Source organism: Notothenia rossii (genome assembly GCF_949606895.1).
Source record: "Notothenia rossii genome assembly, chromosome: 2".
NCBI lineage: Eukaryota > Metazoa > Chordata > Actinopteri > Perciformes > Nototheniidae > Notothenia > Notothenia rossii.
In genome coordinates, this window is record NC_136904.1 from 18,601,628 (window position 1) to 18,622,305 (window position 20,678).

Below are 20,678 nucleotides of genomic sequence, written 5' to 3' on the forward strand. Positions count from 1 at the left end.
AATTGATTTTTTGTCAAAGCACTTAAGATATTCATTGCTATCAGGATGTTAAGAGCATTCCATGGAATATAACAAAAAGTGTATTTCGAGCCGGTTTCTCAAACTTACATACCCTACCTTTAAGCAAAAGATTCAATATGAACCGAAATCTTCTGTGGCGAAACACTAAACTATGTACGACTACCACTTCCCTCTCTACAACTAATGTGTCGTACAGATACCTTATACAGGGAAGAAAAGTAAGCCACGCTTCAAAAAATGTTTAGGAAAAAACTGATCACTGACCTGCTGTCCAGTAAGCCGGATACTAAATGCATGTAAATGCAATGTCCAATTTGTAAGAATACCCTGGTTTCTGGTGTGCATGTAACCATACTGATTAACTAAATGCTTAAACATGTGTCATATTGGGTCAACAAAGTTAGACACTTTACAATCTTAAATAGGACACAGCATTTCAAACTGTTAATTGTAAACAGCTACAAATAGTTTCTAAACTTACATACATTGAAGATCATGTGAAATAGACACCAGCCATTGGAATGAATGGTGAAAAAAAACGTAGGGATCTTACAATTTCAGAGGCGTTTCTGTAGAAATACTACGTCCTACGTTGTGGACCAACATAGTTATTACACGTTTTTTTTGTGAGACTGGGTTGGGGAAACACCATATCCCAGCGTGCATTGCGGCTACAACATCCAATCATCGAGCTTGAACCGGGCCTATGTCTGTTTCCGGTGACTTTATTTTGAAAATCAGTTCCTGACGGACGGCTAAAAAGCCCAATATTATAGAATTAAACGAATAAATAAAAACAAGGATAATTGTGTGTTAATGTTGAGTAAATAACAGTGTGTTATTTAGAAAAGGATAACAAATTCAAAGGAAAAAAAAGATTTAAAAAAATACAAATTTCAGTATTCTGAGGCTCTGAGCCCCATTTCTTTTCCTCACGGACGGCAAAAAAAGTCAGACATTATACGATTTAAAATAAAATCAATAATCGTGGCTTGATATTGAGTAATAACATGTTTTTATGGACCACACAGCTTCCGGTCTTCTCAGACCCGACCGTATCCATTTGTGTCTCATATGCACGCAAAACTATAGGTTACTTACGTAACCCCAGTTCTCAGAGTAACATGAAATGAGATGTCTCACTATGGGATGAGCCTCATCGCGGAGCAAACAGAAGCATCAATCTCATTTACGCCAATTCTGATTGGCGGGTGATCTCGACGTCATCATCAGGGAATCCACCCCCTATAAGTAGCTTGCGCCACGACTCATGCGTCATTCAAAATAAGCACCTCTTCTCGCTTCACCATAGCAAGGAGGGCCGTCTGGTGAGACATCTCACTTCATGTTACTCTGAGAACTGGGGTTACATAAGTAACCTATAGTTCTCATTCATAACACTCCTTTCGATGTCTCACTATGGGAAATCGTAACTCCCGTATTGCCAGGCGAGCTTATCTCGAAAATCAGCTCTGACTCAGCGGGGCGCCCAGCACTGCTCGGGCCACACTGGGAGCAGAGACGTCTAGCCTGTAAAGGCGGACAAAAGTGAGCGGCAAGGACCAGCCCGTCGCTGCACAAATGTCTTGGATGGAAACACCCTTGAGCAAACAGCCCAGGGTGCAGCCAGACCCCGAGTCTAAAGAGCACGAAACCCGAAGGTGCCCGCAATTTCCGACTCGTATAGGCCAAAGCAATGGTCTCTACCATTCGGTGGGAGAACCATCGCCTAGTAACGGGCCTATCCCTGTAAGGGTTAGCCCAGGACACAAAGAGTTGGTCATTATGACACAAAACTCCCTTGATCTGTCCACATAAGTGCATAAGCACGGGCTAGACATAGCAAATTCAACTGCTGTTCCCCGGGGGGACACAGCGGCGAAGAAAATTGCCTCAATGTCAATTGGGGTATCTGAACCAACCACCTTAGGATGAAGGTAGGATTGGGCCTCAGCAACAATCTAGTTTGCCCTGGGACGAATTAGGTGCGTGAAAGATGCAGAGATAGCGCATGAAGTCACTGACTCGCTTGGCGGATGCCAGAGCCAGTGATTGCACTGTCTTTAGTGACAGATGCTTCATGACAGCTTCTCCCAGAGGCTCAAATGAGGTACGAGTGAGCCCATCTGAAACCACTGTCAAGTCCCATAAGGACACTAGTGACCTGGAAAATCCTGTGCTTCCAATTAGGTCCTGTGGAAATGATAGAATCACTCCACCGGGACATTGAAAAGAGGTGTGTCCTCTTTTAAGGACACACAAGTCCTCCCTGTCATGGCTTACTGCACAGCCACAGGGTGACTGTGGCTGTGAGGGAGTGTGGTCGTCTTTCAACCAGAAGGTTGTGGGTTCGATCCCAGCCCATGCAGTCAACATGTCGATGTATCCTTGGGCAAGATACTTAACCCTGAGTTGCTCCCGATGGCATGGCCAACGGTGTGTGAATGTTAGGTCCTAGAGTAAGGTACACTGCTCTGTATGAATGGATGTGAATGGGTGAATGACATGTAGTTTGTAAAGTGCTTTGAGGGGTCTTAAAGACTGGATAAAGCGCTATATAAGTACAGTCCATTTACCATTTACCACTGATAAATCCCCGCCTGCCAGTACATTACAGGTCAGTGCGGAACTATCAGGATCAATGCGTGGTGCTGTTCTCTCACTCTGGTCAGAGATGGGTTCTCAGAGCCAGGGGTGGGAATGCGCGCGGGGGAACCGGAGGTCAAACGTGCGCGAGTACGCCTACGCCCAACGGTGAGTATTAGACCGCGCATTGAAAGAACAGCTGATAATGAGCATAATATTTTTAATGCGAACAGATCTATCGCGGCACAGCCGCGACACAACTACAGCTGACTCACAACCATTTGATGTGAAGTCCAGTCTGCATATGGTGATATGCCTCTGGGCAGCAGGGCTGTCCCGAGGTTCATCACAACTGGTGCATGTCTCACTCTCGAGGAGAGGAGGCGACCGCGGCACCACAAGATCAGTTGGCGTGCCAGCATGTAACTTGGGAGAACGCAAAACCTCCTTAATGGTTTACATACGATATTGTCGTATTATCCATCCTCACGAGGGCATGGTGTCCTCTGAGAGAAGACATACGGCGTTTTAGGGTGGGGAACACCGCTAAAACTCTAGGTAATTTACGTGCGACCGTTGGAGGTTCCTGTTTTTCCAGAAAACCCCCTCCCAGGTCAACTTTTGTAAATACCTCTCCAGCCCGTCAGACATGCGTCCGTGGAGATCGCTCTTTGCGATAAGACAGCACCCATAAGCATGCCCCGTACTAGTTAAAGGGGGTGACATTGGGTCGGAGGTCATAGCCTTGTGTTACTGTCTCGAGAAAGTCCCCGGCAGACATTGTGAACATCTCCTGCTGATTTCTCTTTAGAGTCAGCAGAGATGACATGTCTCCCACCCTCAGAGTCTCAATCTTGTCGCGTTCTTGGGGTCCTTTAGTGTCTGAGCACGGTAGTACCTTATTTAGACAATCCCCACCGACACTGCGCATGTGTGTGGTGGTGGTGTTTCTAACAACCTCAGCCGTCACTGCGATAGCACTTGATGGTGGAGGCTTCACAGTACCAGCCGCCACTGCGTTTTGCACGTGATAGTGGAGGCTTCACAGTACCAGCCGCCACCGCGCTTGCACGTGATAGTGGTGGCTTCAGAGCCCCAGCTGTCACTGCATTTGCACATGACAGTGGAGGCTCCACAGCCCCAGTCGTCACTGCGTCTGCACGTGACGAAGGCGGCTTCAAAACCCCTGACGCCACTGCGCATGCGCTCAGTGTCGGTGGCTTTAAAATCCCTGTCACCACTACGCATGCGCGTGCCTTCACGGACCCGTTCTAATGTCCGCCTTTTGAGAGATGCCGTAGCTGCTCTCAAAAGGGGAACAATAGGCGGACTGTTTATTGGTTTTATATTGTTTTTTCTCATTTTTTGAGCTGCGCCTTCGGTTTTAGCCTGGATGCGTCAGCGGAAATGGTTTATACAGAAAATAACACAACAATATTGGACAGATATGTGTATTTGTGCACTTGAGGATGGCGTTGAGGCATCTCTCGAGGCAGGAACACATCTGGAGCTGGAGAACGCAGCTCTGTCCCAGAGGGGAGAAGAGTAGGCCGTCAGGTTGCTCGCTTCTTCCTTCCCGTCAGGTGACTGAGGATCTGGGTCGGTTGCGCCTGCGTGGCTGCTGCCGGAACCGGAGATCTGCTCGGCCAGCTTGTCCCCGTCTCCTGCCTGGGCTGGGGACTCGGGTCGGGCTGCTGCCTCAGCTGCCTCGGTATCATAAGCCGAGCAGGGTGAGGGGCATTTCGGGCCGGGGGCTGCCGTGAGACCATTGTAGGTGGCGGCTGGACCTTCCAAGGAAGACAGAGGTGGAAGGCCTCGTCTTCTCTCCTTTTCGACTCCCGTCTCCGCTGTAGTGAGAGAAGAGCAGAGCCGAAAATGCCCTCTGGAACAATAGGCATGTCCATCACATCCTCCTTTTCCCAGTCGGGGAGGTTGGTCAGGTCGAGCCACCTGGCTCTTTCCTGCACCACCATTATGCCCATGATCTTGCCCGTGGCCTGGACCGCGCAGCGTTGTACCCGGAGGCAAATGTCCGTTACCGCTGCGATCTTGTCCCATAAGGCTGGCCCAGATCCGCTCACCAGATCCCCGCAGAGCTCTGCCTGGTAGGCAGTTAGCAGCGAGGAGATGTTGAGGGCCCTGGCGGACAACGCTGCGGCTTTGTAGGCTCGATCCGCCAGCGTGGACTGCAGTCGGTCTGCCTTCACCGGTAGCGTGGGGTTCCTGCTCGGTGCAGACGTCATCCTCGGGAGGAGGTGAGCTGCCACCAGTGGTTCCATTGGCGGTATGCAGAGCAGGCCGAGCCTCTCCATACCGTCACAGTCCAGGGAGGAGGCACCCTGGATTGGGGCCTTGTTATTGTAGGGCCGGTCTCTCCAGGAGACCGACACCTCATCCAGCAACTCTGGAAAAACCGGCTGGAGTTGCCTCTTTCTCCTCGCTGCTTGGGGCACATTTTTCCCCTCGTAGCGGGACCTAGAGGACTCCTTGGCCATCTCGGGCCATGAGATGTCTAGACTGGATGCAGCACGTTGGCACACGGCCTGCAGGTCCACGCTGAGACATGGCGAAGCTGGTGTGCTGTCGCCTGGGGGAGCAGCCATCGCTCCCGGCATTGCAGCCCGAGCTGGTGGCATGAAGACTTTCTCTTCTTGTTCATCTGAGTCGGAGAGTATGAACTCAGAGGAATCCTCTTCGTTCTCCACGACTTCCGACTCCAGGATATCGTCCGCGAGTGTGGCCATGGTGAGGTCCAGCTGGGAGCCCCAGCTTGGCGTAGCCAGGGGTCCCAATCTCACGTCTCTCGCTGCTACCGAGTTCCAGCCTGACTCAGGGCGGGACTTTGGCTTCGCAGCTGCCACCGTAGATGAACCCCAAACCGACACAGTGCGGGGTTCGACTTTAGCGGTGGGTGCCCTCGTGTCCTGGTAGCCGTCCGGCGCGCTAGTGTACACGAGGGATCCCATGCTCACCAGGTTAGCTTGGCTAGCTAGCCGACGGCGGAGGCTCTTTCGGGACAAGCCGGAGCAATGTCCGCACGAGCCGGGGTTATCGACAGCCTCCTGGGCGTGTTCCAGCCCGAGGCAGGATGAGCAGACCTGGTGTTTCTCTGTGTCCGAGATCTTGAACCCACAGCCACAGAGCCTTGCAACTGAGTTCCCGGCTCCTCTGGTGTGAGGGAGAGAGGCGTCCATCTTGCCTGCCGTAGTGACGGCGTGGAGAGGGCCCGCTCTCAGCAGGAAAGTTGCCGGGGCAAAAATCTAACAACTCGTCCTTTGTCCGGAGAAAAGCGACGGCGTAGATTTATTTCCGAAAGGGGTATTAACTGGTGTGTTAATAGCCCTTAATAATTTTCTTCTCTGGTATGAGAATATAAGAAAACGTCCTCGCCGTCGTGGTATCGATAGCGAGGGAGACAAGCTAGCGGCGTGGTGTGCAGCTAGCTTGAAGTCAAAACCTTACCTCTCGATTTCCGGAGAAAAGGAAAAAAGGTGAGGTCGAATGTGGTACTAACTGGTGTGTTAGTACCAACAATCTTCTCTTCAAAGAATATCTAAGGGTAGCTCGCGAGCGTCCGTCGACCGAATTTAGCTAGGATAGCTTGGTTCCGTCTGTGGACAGTTAAGCTGCGCGGCTGCCGATAAAGAGATGTACTTTGAAGCGAGAAGAGGTGTTTGAATGACGCATGCGTCGTGGCGCAAGCTACTTATAGGGGGTGGATTCCCTGACGATGACGTCGAGATCACCCGCCAATCAGAGTTGGCGTAAATGAGATTGATGCTTCTGTTTGCTCCGCGATGAGGCGCATCCCATAGTGAGACATCGAACGGAGTGTTATGAATGAGAACTCGGACTCAGAACTCAATGGGAATAGTTGGCGTATGATAGGCACGCAAAATCGGACTTTAGCGTATCTATTGCACGCATTTTCCAATGTGTAAAGTCGTTCATTTGTACGCAGACTGAAGAGAGTGGGTTGGTAAACACATCAAGAAAGAGCAGCTCAGTAATTTTCCTGAGTAGCCTATGTGAAAACATATTTATATTTTGTTCAGCTTTCTCATCATTCTTCAGTGGTGTGAAGATTGTGAATGGCACATCTTCTCATGCGGTTTACCGTTTGTCAGCTCTTCAACAGCACAAACCCCTGGAGAGGAGCAGCTTTTTGTATAGAGACTCGCACAATAGCTCTGGTTGTTAAGTGTCCTGTGCCTTATTTCCCTCCAAACCCCCCGACTTAAAAAAATCAAGGAGCTCTCCACCTGAATAATTGATATGTGTCCCATTCCCTTGTCCATAGACGCTGTGATGAAAAACAAAACATGAAATGAAATACTAGATGTCTCTGTCTGCCATCTAAATCCATGTAGACTTCATTAATATAGAGCAGAGGCTTGTGTTTCCACATGCATGGGTAAGAACAAGACAAACTCAGTGTCACTTTTTTAAAGATTCTGTTATTACTTATCAATGAAATATTGAACACATATGTCAGAAACTTTCACAAATTTCTTTCTAGTCATTAAAGAAATCTCTTTATGGATTGGTGCCATTGTTCACAAAACATTTTTTTCAGGCTCTGCTGGAATTATTTGCGATGTTAGAAAGGAATAATTAAGTTATTTCGTCAAAATCCCAAATAATTTATGATTATATAACAATCACACAGACATTGACTTATTGCTCTCTAAAGTTGCTTTTCATTTCAAGATCCTTGAACAAAATATTACATGTAATCATATTAATTGTCTCCAAGACCTGCTTTGATTTGGTTAATAAACTATATTTCAAGTGTTTATTTGTTAAATCCACTAGATTGTATGCATAATAAACAGAAATACATTTTCCCAGTAGCTTCTTACTTTCAGTCGATGCTTTCTGTTCTGTTATTGAACGCTTTGAAACATATAGTCCCAAAAGCAGCAAACAGTTTAATGGAAAATACAAGATAAAATTGGTCTTGGTTGAACAATTCCAGGGGTTATACTTTAAACCATCATTGCCAGCAAATCATTGGTATTGGCTCTAAAAGATAGATTCACCCAAAGTGATGAATTACGACCCTTCTTCAGCCTGTGCTTTTCTTTGCCTTGGGTCACATCTGTTTATTCCTCTGCTCTCAGGTGAACGCTCTGATAAAGTTTTGATTTATTTCCCACTCTGATGTGTGGTTTGAGGAGAGGAGCCTTACCTTAGACTCCACTTGATAAAGAAAAAAAAAAACCAGTAAAGGACACATGATGTTAAGCGTGCAGCATAGATAAAGAGTCCGAGATAAAAAGTGAATAGATACTGTGAAGATTTTATTATTTTTTTCCCAGGCTTGTTACTAAGGAAGTCAGATCTGATAGGGCGTTACAGAGAAGGAATCTCAGATGACTGCATTTAATGGAATAACAAATACAGCTTTTCAAGTTGGAACAGTGGGAATGAGAAATGTGGCACTGGAGCAAATTGTCCGGAGTTTGATCTCAAATAAAATCTCCTCTGTCACATGATATCTGCTGTTGTTCAAAAATATTGCTGCTAGTTGCTCAGAATGTGTCAGTGTTAATGACATTGCATTTCTAGAGGAGAATATTCTCCTCAAGGAGGAAAAAGCACAAAAAAGCCTTTGTTCCCTTCTGAAGGGCACGGGTGATCTCAACACTTTAATGAGGAGAAATGAACAAAAGGGGTAGAGATGACAGAGGCCTCTGCAGGTAAACATGACCCTCCTACTAAATCCTGCCACTGCATATGGGGATAAACAAAGAAAAAGACAAAGCCACACACCCCTCTCTGCTTTCAACGGGAAATGCCAGTGTGACGTGCCAGCTACTGATGCGTCCTAATGAGAGAATTTCCCCCCTCTCCAGTTACAGAGGCAAAACAATACAGAGACTGTACAGTGCAGCCTCCCGCCCAGTAAACACACTAATTGGTTGTTTGCTGTATTTACTGTGACAGAGTTGGGACTACTGTGGGAGAGAATTAATAACATTTATACTGTAAGTGCTGTATAAGCATGCACAGCTGATCACAGTGTGTAAGTGCGGCGGTGTTCTGCAAACACAAGTATCTTCCTCATGATACACTTTTATGTGAGTGCGTAGGTAGACTGTTGGCGCTCTGGATGTTAAGAGGGCCATGCACCATGAAAACAGTGTCTCTCATCTCAGCTGTTCAACTAAATAGTAAGATAATACTAAGAGTAAACTCTACATAAAACACACCTCACTCACAGGCTACTATCCTTCCCTTCTTGTCCACTATTTTAAAAGCAGGTATTCCTTTAATAACCTGCATAAATGACATTTTTCACAAGATGTTAGTAAAACAGTTGCCTATTTACACTTCCAGCAGACCCAGCACAAATTAGCATTTACAGTAGGCTATTTGGACTCCTGCTTCAAGCCACTTAATGGAAGTCGGTCTAATATGCACTCTATTTTTTCTCCTTTTTGTTGTTCTCCACCAACTCCGAGAAGACATATCGGCTTTTTAGCTGTTGATTGCTCCACAGTGTTCACAAGCCAGTTGCTAAATATGTGTGATGTAGCAGTTAGCATACAGTACAGTCATTTAGCAGAGCTTTTTCCCTGGTAGTATATGCCTGCTGCTAATGGAGGAGTAAAACAAGACTGGACATTTGAGGCCAAAAATAAATAACAGGGAGTTGAAAGACACTAAAACACTCTGTAACACTCAGAGAAATTGCAGTCATACTTGCAAAAGAACGTAATCTAAAACAGAAACGTGTGAAAAAAAAACCTGCATCATTATTGATGACCTCTTTTGGGTATTTTCATTGCCAAATGCTACAGGTTTCACATGTTGGCACAACAGGGAATTCAATTCATAGTTTGAAGCGATAATCCCTTTTGCAAAATCAAATGCTGTATTCAACAAAAATCTCTCAACGTACAGAAAGCTCATCTCAGAAAACCAGATGGGTTGTTTGTAATGAATACTGATGTATTCATGATCTGGCATTTAAGGTAGGACATGCAGGGCAACTACATGCAGTAAATACTAAAAATGGTGCTGGTTTGATGTTGAAGGATCGACTCACAGATTGCCCTTTAATTGTCTGGTTTGGGAAATATGTGATTGCAAATATGCTCACGGCGTATCAACAATTTGTATTTAGTTTTCTTACATTTCTTACATTTCTAGAGAAAGCAAAAACAATACGATTAGATGCATACAATAAAGATCAAGAATAAATTGAATTAAGAAAAAGCAGCAACGTAGATGTATATTTTTGAAAAGGAGCACTGAAGAGCCAGTTCTGCTCAGTCTATAATCTAGACTTTAAATGAACCAGAAGGTTTTTTGAAACAAGGCAATGCTGCGATCATTTAAATCTTAAACAATGATTAAAAACCTCAGAAGTAGCCAGTGCAGAGAAGATAAGGCAGGAGTAATATGATTGTGTGATTTAACAACAGTTAGGAGTCTACCAGCAAAATGTCCTATTTCCTGCAGCTCAAATGTTGAAGAAAGCAACCGAACAAGATGAAAGCCTGACTCACCTCCTGTATGTCACTGCAAGATAAGAGAAATGTTATCACAGTTCAACCAGGTTCAACCAGTCTCTTCACCTGCAATATGCCAAGTTAGAAAAAAACAAGCTTCACATTTATACTCTCTACAAGTGTGTTTGAGAGAGCTGGAAGAAGAGCCATCTGTGTTAAGATGTTTCAAATTCCAAACTAGTGTATTTTTCTAAATTACTTATATGCGAGTACTGTGAAGTGGTGCCATGTCACTGTTGTTAAAAAAAACTTGTTTGCATACTTTTAACGAAGGCCTGGTTTCAGTCTTTCAATGTTAAGGCATATTTAAAAATATGTTGCCATCTGTTAAGGATCCTTCATGATCAGTTTTACCATCTGACAGCTCAATGGATATGTCCTTAGTGGTATTATTAACCTTCTTTCCCTTCAGGTTTACCCCTGGCAGATATATTCTATATTCCTGCATGTCGGGATGCCTTTACTCCATTTATTAATGCTGACCTGCAAGGAAGTCCTTTTAGCCTTAATCAACTGCTACTATATTTTCCATGCACACACGACTTGATCTAAAACCATATTGTTTGCAGACTTATTGTGTCATTCGTTTGAACAGAACTAAAAGTGTTTAGAAAAAAAAAGAAAGAACATTGTACCTTACAGTTTTATAATTTATGTCATGTATTTCTGACATACTATATAAATATTTTGGACCCACCTTTGCATTATGTGACTGAGGGGTACAATAAACAAACTGAAAAGTAATTTACAGACGACAGAACCTCAGTGAAAACACATGTGATAGGTGCTGTGGAGTGGAGTATAGGTGCTTTGGAGTATGCTGTGGAGTATGAAGGCCTAGTTGATATAGAAGGTCACGTCTGGTGCTTACCACTCCATGCACTGTTTACCCAGTAATTGAAGTGTTTCAGTAAGAGTGGCGGTATGGTCAAAAACAATCACACAATCATGCCTTTACAAGTGCACTATATGCATACAAAATTGTCTGTATTGTTTAATCATATAATTATATTGGAGCACATCCAATAATTATCAAAATAAAAAGTTATTTGATGCCTTTTTTTTATGGAGGAAAAGAAGCTCAAAGGATGATATATGCAGCTTCATATATATGAGTGATCTTGAGCTGCTTTGCAGGAAATGCATTGAAAATGGCTAAATGTGACTGTGGCAGCATGCAGGAGATTGCCTGCACTATTGTCAAAACCACATTGCATTTGAAAAGTTTTAAAATACTTGATCTCTTTAACTGACAGCTCTTTGATAATAAAGTTGTAGAAACATCGGTGTGTCTTAACATTTTCATGCAGCTGATGAGACCTGTTTTTTTTACAGACTGATGTCTGCGTCGAGGTTTTCTCCTCACTCTGTGTTGGTGTCAGACTGAATATGCAACACATCGTTTGATGTTGTGGCTTCATGCTATGTTCTCATTATTTTGGATGTAAAATGACACAGTGACTACAGATACATTGCAAACTGTCTGCTGTAATTGGAGGGAATTTACAGAAAGTAACATTTGTGAAACTAAGAACTGCAGGCGTGTTTTTAAATAGTGTTTTAGTTGAAGGTCATACAGGGATCTTCATCTGATTACCACAATGTTCCTTTGTCATTTTTGGTTAGTAGTTAAATACCTGTGTCTTCCACAGCAGCCGTCTTAAGTGACTACCTCTGAGTTTGTTGCTCTGTATAACTGTGAGAGTTCTGTTGGGATGCAAGGAATCTCTAAATGAATGAGACAAAGCACAGCAGTGTACTGCATTTAGCCAACTCAAGTATGGCGCAGGCAAGCCCAATATAAAACTGTACAGAAATAGGGTGACTTTTACATTTACCCTGAAATGAATGTGTTTTTTCCATTATTCAACACACTTTCGACCGTTACCTGCTATCAAAAACATATTTTATGCTGTAAAAATAACTACATTATTTTGCGGTGTTTCCACTGCTCTGCTCAACTCCACTCGCTTTTCGTACCAGGTGTATTTTTTTGTCCTACTGCCAATAGACCCTCTCAGTGAAGGGGTTATCAGCTGATGGCCTTATGGACGTTGAGGCAGAGCTCTTTCGGAGCCTTGACTAAGATGGTAATATAAAAAGTACCAGGTAATATCCACTACCTTTGCAAACCTTGAAAATCAGTCAAGTTGAGTAGAGCCGTGCCATACCATGCAGTAGGAAAGGGAGTATAACATACAGTATATACAGTGTCTAAAAATCTCTTTAAAATCAATATAGAGAAACAGAAAACAAAGATTTCGACACCGGAAATGTGTTAAAAAACATGTAGTCTGAGGAATAGCAGACCTTCATACATTCTTTGAATAATATGAACAAATAAATACATTACTTAAGAACGTGGAGACCTGAGGTCTGCTTTTAAGAATTACTACTCTGACAGTTCACTGATTCTGCTACTCTGTAAAGGTCTCTCAACCGAGATTTTAACCTTTATTGATTTCCACAAAAATTGTGACAGCCAAATGCTTCCCTCTTCCCTCTTATGGAATATAGTTTTAGAGTATGGAGAGGCCGGCTACAAATTAATGCCCAAAGCCGTTTTATCAAAATTCTACATCTGTACCACGGTGAGCTGGCGTTACCTACAGGAATATTCTCTAAGGTGATAAAAACAGCAATTTTCTTTTTTACAGACAGAAGAAGATGCTTGATTATAATTTGATACAAATCTTTTTGCATTGTTGGGCAGTTTCATCACGTTGAACTATCTTTTAAAGAATCTCATTTAATAATTAATAATGCACTGCTGTGCCTCTAAAATGTAGTTCATGTATAACTGGAGGCGTATTGTTCTCTTTCAGCAACTTCTTTGCTAAGTGTCTTTGTTTGGTCTGCCGTGATTCAGTTTTGTCAGTGTGTATATTGTTGCATATTCTTTCTACTGCCTCTGTAACTGTGCTAGCAGATGGCTATAACTCAGTTGCCTCACTGTTGAAGCATACTTACTGTTGCACTTCACACACGCCTAGAGTGCTGCTGGGAAGCTTAGGGACTACTTCACCTATCTACACAACACACACACACACACACACACACACACACACACACACACACACACACACACACACACACACACACACACACACACACACACACACTCGTTTTTGCCTCGGGTATTTGGCTGTGCTTAGCACCAAGGTTAGTTGACTGAATTGTGCACTCAAGAGGAAACCGCTCTCCAAACACCAAGGTTACCGTAATTCACCTGTTTGATAAAGAGCAAGTCGTGTGACATCTTCTGTCATTTATCGTAACCCATTTAACAAAGGTTGTACTAACATGTTTGTCAACCATCTTCTCTACCTGCACCGACACACCAAATGGATTACGTCGCCTGTGTAACCCTGCCCAATCAACACCTGCTCCAACTGCTGCTAGATGACCACTGAGGAAACGGTCTCTGAAGGTCTAATTAATCACAATCACAACCAGTGAAACAAATGAGCCTCCAGGCGTACTTCCCATGATTGAAAGTCTTTGAGAACTTCTATCATGTCCTTAATCTAATCACAGTGTTGTCCTATCAAGCGGCACTTCCCCTCTGCTACAGCACTGAAACTCAACACTGTGTTGAATGTGCCGAGTTGAAGTCATTCCCCCTCAGGCTTGTCCTGTTTGCTGTGCGCTGTTCTGTCATCTTGGATGTTGGTTCACTTTTGATTTAGTATTTTTCTCTTGAAAACAGCTAGGTCCTTGTACTGTGTGTAAATGATTGATATGGATGGATTATCATAGGAAAACAAGATTTACTTTAGAAAAATGTTCCATTGAATACATTATTAGCAATTGTACACAGTACCTCACCGTTTAGAGCAAACAATTTAAAACCAGACTGGAACAACCATGAACTGGGCCAAAGGTATTGGTACCTTCTGCCCTGCATATTCCTTAAATTGGTTAATGATAATGGCTAGAGATTGATACCACTTCCCTAACTGGTTCAGCTTTTTGCCATGCATTAAATGGTTGGCAGAATGGGATTAACTGGTAGGCAAAATGTGTAACTTTTGGAAAGAGAATAGCGGCCCTGTTTCAGCACACCACCAGGAACACAAGTAACTCCCTCTTTTCAGCTCTTTCTGTATATTATCACACAAACCTCCCAAAAACTCTTCACCCTATTATCTCTTGATTTTTTGAATATAAACAATTAGCCTATAATAATTATTATAATTGGTCGCTTTATAAATCACTCTTTGACCAATGAATGGTAATTGTTTCCCTCTCAGTGTAGCAGATAGCAAACATTTGTTGCAGCAGCTACGGAGCAACATAACCATTCATTTAGAGTTGTGTTTTCAGTCGGGCTTTAACAATGCTCAGATTTTCTTAAATTGAGCTTCAGTGTTGGGGTCAATATAAACAAGTCCTCTTCACCACATGTGTAAGAAAGGCTTTGCATGTTTTATTTCTTACAGGATAGAAACCCTGTAACCAACACAATAGTTTCCTTCAACTTCCAAAGACATTAGGTGTGTGTTTCTTTTCAGAAGCAGTTTTTTGTTGTCCTAATGTAATCCCTGCCTCCATATTGTTGTTTTAGTTCTTCCCCGACTGTCTGTTTGTCATTGCATGTAAAAACAATCTGCTCATAAATATTAATCTCCCCCAATCTGCCTAAAACACATGCATACTTCATACACACAAACACGCACACATGCACACATTAACCTTGTCTTTGGCGTGAGTGTCGCTGAGCACTCAAAGCCTTTTTTCTTTTACCTCTTTTATTCATGTAAGGCTCCTTTTGTTTGTGTTCCTTTCTCACTATTTAATTCCTTCTAAACTTTGAAAAGGGTATTAGCTTCCACATTTTAGCCTTTGTCATGTTCTCAAATTTGATATTGAAATATGAATTTAAAATAGCTTCAACAAAAACCGAAGAAAAAACCCAGATATGACACATATTTAATTAAAGGGGGAGAAATAATTATAATCAATATTTTACTTGCTTGAATTTCATTCTGAAAACGATAAAACAACTGTTAATTATATTTATAAGCTGAAATAATGTGGCTACATAATGAAATGTGTCCCTTTTTTAATTGTTGTATTTCTTCAATATGCTCCAGGGGATATGTGCATTAGATTTTAACTAAATTATTAACGGATGATACCAGCACCAATTTTGATTAGAATTCATTTCCTGGTGACATGTTCCTCTTTAGACATTTTAATTAACAATAATCATCCATGGCATGTAATTCAGTTATACTCAATCCTTTTCAATTAGGGTATGTTTAGTTTTTTCTTATGAAATCTCTTTCTAGTAGTGTATATTGTATAAATGTTAGCTTGTTTTTTCGATACAGTTCTGAAGCAAAAATAATAAATCTTACTCTTGTCAGCAATCTTAGTACTCATGAAATAATATTCCAGAGATTTCCCTGGTTACCACAAACAGCCTTTCACCCACACCCCCATATGTTCACAGATGATAGATACCACTGTGCTTCTCAATAACACTAAAGCTCTACAAAAGCACTGCAATATTCAGACTTACTGCAGCACTGCATAATGTTCCAATACGTACTAAAGCTCAATGAATTGACTTTTTGAAATGACAAACCTGGGGGAGATTTTGCACATTTAATTTGCAATGCAAAAGACAAAACAATCAGTGACATTTGAAAGCTAGAGTTAGACTGGAATCATGCAAGTGCGGTTGAGGTAAATTATTTTATATTATTCAAGAAACTATCGACTTTATATACTTTAATTTGCATGAAAACCACTTGCCTGTGGGTAAATCTCCCCGACTGTTAAGCTCAGCTCACTCAGAAGTTTGCCTCTGAAGTGCATTAAGACCTCTTGGAAGCAGGACAGAATTTTTAACAGATGCCAACGTTGTTTTATGGAGTCTGGACATGAACAGAGTCTATCAACAAGCACCACAAAAAGTAATATACTATGTGTCACACCAAATGTGTGTTTGTTAGATGTCTCTCTGCTCTGAGTGCTGTCAGTGCTGTTTAGCTATATAATGAGTCAGCCCTGTTCTAGTGCATAAACACTCACTGTTTTAGTTTACTTTCTCCAAAGAAAATCACTTTATTAATTATGAAAGAAAGCTCGTGTGTGTATATTGCGATACTTTCAGGTAAATTCGTTTTATTTTCTCTGCGTCGGTCGAATAGCAATGTCAGCTACAAAACATCCCACCAACTGCTAGTAGGGATCTTTTGTTTTGGTGACACCAGAGCTTCTCGTCCTTTGACAGTATGAACTTCTGGTGTTTCTGTTAATGGACCGCCTATCAGTCTCTGGAAATAAAAGGCCACCCTTCACCTGCTAACAAAGCTACATTCATCACGGTGATTATATTAGGGATATCATTTTTTTACATCACTTTAATATCACCTTACGCAAACCCTGTGCTTTAGAAAGATTGTCCTGGAGACATATTCATGCTTTTTTTGTCTTCCTGTGCCTCCTAGAGACTCCAAGGAAGGGAGAGGACAGTCAGACGGACACATCGTTCTCCGACTCATCGCTGTTCGCTCATTGGGGTCAGGAACTCGGCCCGGACAACCAGCGGGTGGCATTGAAGATGTTCCAGTACTACGGATACAACGGCTACCTCAGTGATCGACTCTCTTTAGACAGGCCAATCCCAGACCTCAGGCCTGATGGGTAAGACTGCAGGTAGAATGGTGCACAACACCTACATACATGCTACCATAGAGTCGCAGTATAAATGACCCTGTCATTTAGTCATTTGTATTTTTCTCTGATGCTTTCATTGCTTTCTTGTTAAACTGATGGGTCGTGTCTTCACATAACATACAAGTAGTTGTGGGCAATATGATTAATTAAATCCTCTATCACAGTATAAATATATTATGATAGCAATCGATTATAATATGATATAATTATGATTGGGAAATTAAGGACGTACTACATCATATTAATGATAAAAACAAATCTACGGTCGTGCAAGAGGTCTTGTTATTCTGTGCTTCAAGTGAAAGGCTGCACTCAACATGATGACAGGCTTATAATGACAATGCTGATATCAAGCAGGCATTGTGTTTTATATCATGTTCACCACCTTAGTGTTGCATGTGAGCTTATGAACATTTGCTAACAAACACAAACTGCAGCTGAAGCTAATGGGGATGTCATTAGTTTTGAAGTATTTACTAGGATGTTGACCCGATGATGGCGATAGATCAACATACAGTAATCACACTAGTGATTAAAATGTATCCAGAGGGAGAATGTGAACTTTTAATTTGAATCCACAACCGATTTTCCCCCTGTGGACAACTACAATTGGACTGCTAGACCGACCGCATGGTGTGCTAGCTAAAAAGTCATGGGGTCATTCAAGCCTTTTTTTTAATCTTTGTTTATTTGCCTTTTTTTGTCAGAATTTCAGATATAAAACATTGAGTATAATTTCCCAGAGCCAATTTCTTGTGTACACATTTTCTTTATTCAATCAACAGTCAAAAAAAGATTTTGCTAACTATATATAATAATAATAATAATAATAATAATAATAATAATAATAATAATAATAATAATAATAATAATAATAATAATAAATTCCCCTCTTCTCTCTATCTGATGAGCATTAACTTTCAACTTCTGTCATACATAAAGGCAAGTTTAGAGCACATTCAAAGCACTTTGTGGTTTCCTATCAAACACATATGTGTCTAATTGAAATCGGACCACAGCATTAAGCACATTATCGCTGCTTAGAAAACTATATTTTGTTGTAGAATTAATTAAAGAGTGACTTTTATTGTACCGATATCTAACTCAAACCCCTGCGGCCAGCTGAAGGTGGCAGGAAAAAATGTTTGTTTCCTCAGCAGCCTGTAAATTAATATTTTCAAAGCCGTGTGCAATTATTTGTGCACTCTGGGCACTTTGGTTAATCCCTGGACGAAAAGCAATCCTGTAAAGTCAATATACCAAAGTCTTTACAGAGAATTGCTCACACCACATCGGCAATCTGACTCTGTTTTCAGCACAGCTCTCGTGTTCACATGTTACAGGAGCGCACAAAGTGACATCCTGGTGTAAAGGTTCACACAGTTCATCGATCTTCAGGGTATTTTTCTCAACTGCACATTGCTCAAATCCTGTGAGACCACTCCCACTCATGCTGGCTCTGTAAAAACATCCAAAACTGTCCTGGGGGATACACATTTTAGCATGCATTTCCTAAAAGTAGTAATCTCGGCATTCTGTGAATCCAGCAGGCATTTGGCAGCGTGGTGTGGTTACAGCATGGGGATTACAATATATTTTACAGGCAGGACTAAAAACTGTTAAAATGTCACAATGCTTACCACAATTCACTTTTTACAATTAAATCACATGGTCATTTCAAAGGATTATTATTGGGAGCTTGCCCCAGATTTTGTTACCACAATCTTCATTGTGTTATTGAGGAAGAAAAATTATTTGTGTCATTACACACAGAAAACATTATGATTTCCATGTCAAAGGCTGTAAATTAAACTCAAATGGAAATTGCCTGCAGCATTAGTCATATTTGTATAGCTTCCTTTTTCTTCATTTCCAGGAAACGGGTATCAGTTTCCTCTTGAGAGAAGAAGCTGAACTCCTTTTTCACAATTAAAATGACAGCAAGTGGAGGCAGTAGCAAAAGAGATAGGTTAGATTAATTCTAGAACCCAACCACACATCCAATTATATATTCCTCCTAAACCAAACTGCATTCCAGGTACACCACTATTGCAGTAGCAGCCTTATTGTTAAATATCCAAATATCTGCTGGACATTAACTAATGCCAGTCTTACATTTATACTTATAATGTCTTAAAAAAATCTCCTGCTATACACCGCAAGTGGCTGGGTTAGCATAACATCTGCCATCAACCTGCTACCATGTTACCCTGTTATCCTACAGACAAAACCATGCCTTACCATTTGTTTTGTGTCTGTCCTCCACAGGTGTCGGAACCTCACTTACCCTTTAAACCTCCCTCAATTGAGCATCGTGTTCATTTTTGTGAATGAAGCCTTTTCCGTCATCCTGCGGTCCATCCACTCTGCCATCAACAGGACGCCCTCCCACCTTCTCAAAGAGATAATCCTGGTGGACGACAACAGCAATAACAGTAAGAGGCATCATTTAATAATAAAGCCATTGACCTCTCGTTAAAGCCTCCCCTCTAACAGCCAGTTGTGGTAGCTTAGCAACCATCACTAGGCACTGCAGGCCTGTCAGGCTCTGGATTTCTAAACATGATGTAGTGCTGTGCGTGGCTGTAGCGAGAGATATACTCTGCATCCAAACACTTGTGGGCCCTTTTTATGGACTTTCCTTAACCAAAAACTCAAGAGAAAAGTGAATTAAGGGATTAAATGGTGTGTTTATATGCTCTTACGTAAAATGCTTTTACTAGTCCGGCTAATTTTTTGGCTACATACAATAGTAACCTAACCCAGTGATACCTCCGTTACAGAGAAGCATAATAACTATTATTTTTGCTTTGACAGATTATATGAAGAAAAAAACAACCTGCCTAGGGATCACCCAAAGCTTCTTAGGTCGCTAAACTGCCTTTTCAGTATTACAGACAACCATGCACCAACACATAACAAACAGCATCAATCAATGAGTAAAAATAAATAGTAACTCATGACCAATCAGATTAGTCTGGGACACCCACACCCTGTTTATGCTAAGCACATTCACTGTGTAGTATTTCCCAACTGCAGTCCTGGATTATTTCATTGTGTTTCGTCTAACATGAGCATTTATTTGCTGCTCTTTGTTGAATTTTAGGACCAGATTGTTAAAAAATTTGACAAACCCCAAGTTTTGATTAGTGATAGACCAATAAACAAATATTGACGTTGTTAAACATGATTTGGGCGTTGCCCACAAAGGGGCACATTAATTATGACTATGGGAGTGTATTTTGAACTTGTACAGTAGTGTCGATAAATAAAAATACAAGAGTTATGACATTTTTGAATAAAATATTTAAAGATGGAAATCCAACCATCCAAGGACGTCGTTTGAAACAGTGACCAGTCAACAAAAAAGTAATAATATAATGATAAAAACATTGTTGCATGCATTGTGTTCTCTTTCTGAGGACAGAAGGTTGTCTTTATGTTCTTGAACAAAAGTCGTTCATATTCTTAAACATGTTTGTTTTACTGATCACGATCGTTGACACTGAATTTAATGTACGGGAGGCCATACTGAATCTGGTCCCCCCGCCTATACTTTACATTTCATTGCCTCGTGTTGGAAATGTATATGTGATATTGACCTCCACATTCATCTAATGTTTTTAATTAGAGGCTGTGTTTACTGGATTTAATCGATGAATCTCACTAATTAGCTGCAAAGCCAGGAAATAAGCCCAGAGGCAGATAACAAAACAGCAAGGTGATGAAGTGTTTGTACATATCTCGTCTGCATTTGCAACACTAATTCCTAAATATGCATGCATTGAAATTAGTACAGACAGACAGGTTGAAAAGATATCCAGTTTATGCTGACAATATATAACTGCTGAGCTCTGTTCA

General features: G+C 41.9%; 1 protein-coding gene across 2 annotated transcripts in view; it reads left to right on the top strand.

Annotated features, from left to right (window-relative positions):
- galnt18b (UDP-N-acetyl-alpha-D-galactosamine:polypeptide N-acetylgalactosaminyltransferase 18b) overlaps positions 1 to 20,678 on the top strand; it is a 92,052-nt gene that overhangs the window by 21,634 nt on the left and 49,740 nt on the right. For both annotated transcript variants that reach the window (XM_079662905.1, XM_079662904.1), the window contains exons 2-3: positions 16,589 to 16,784; positions 19,086 to 19,252. In XM_079662905.1, the coding sequence (XP_079519031.1) occupies positions 16,589 to 16,784; positions 19,086 to 19,252 (363 nt within the window). The remainder of the gene's footprint in view (positions 1 to 16,588; positions 16,785 to 19,085; positions 19,253 to 20,678) is intronic.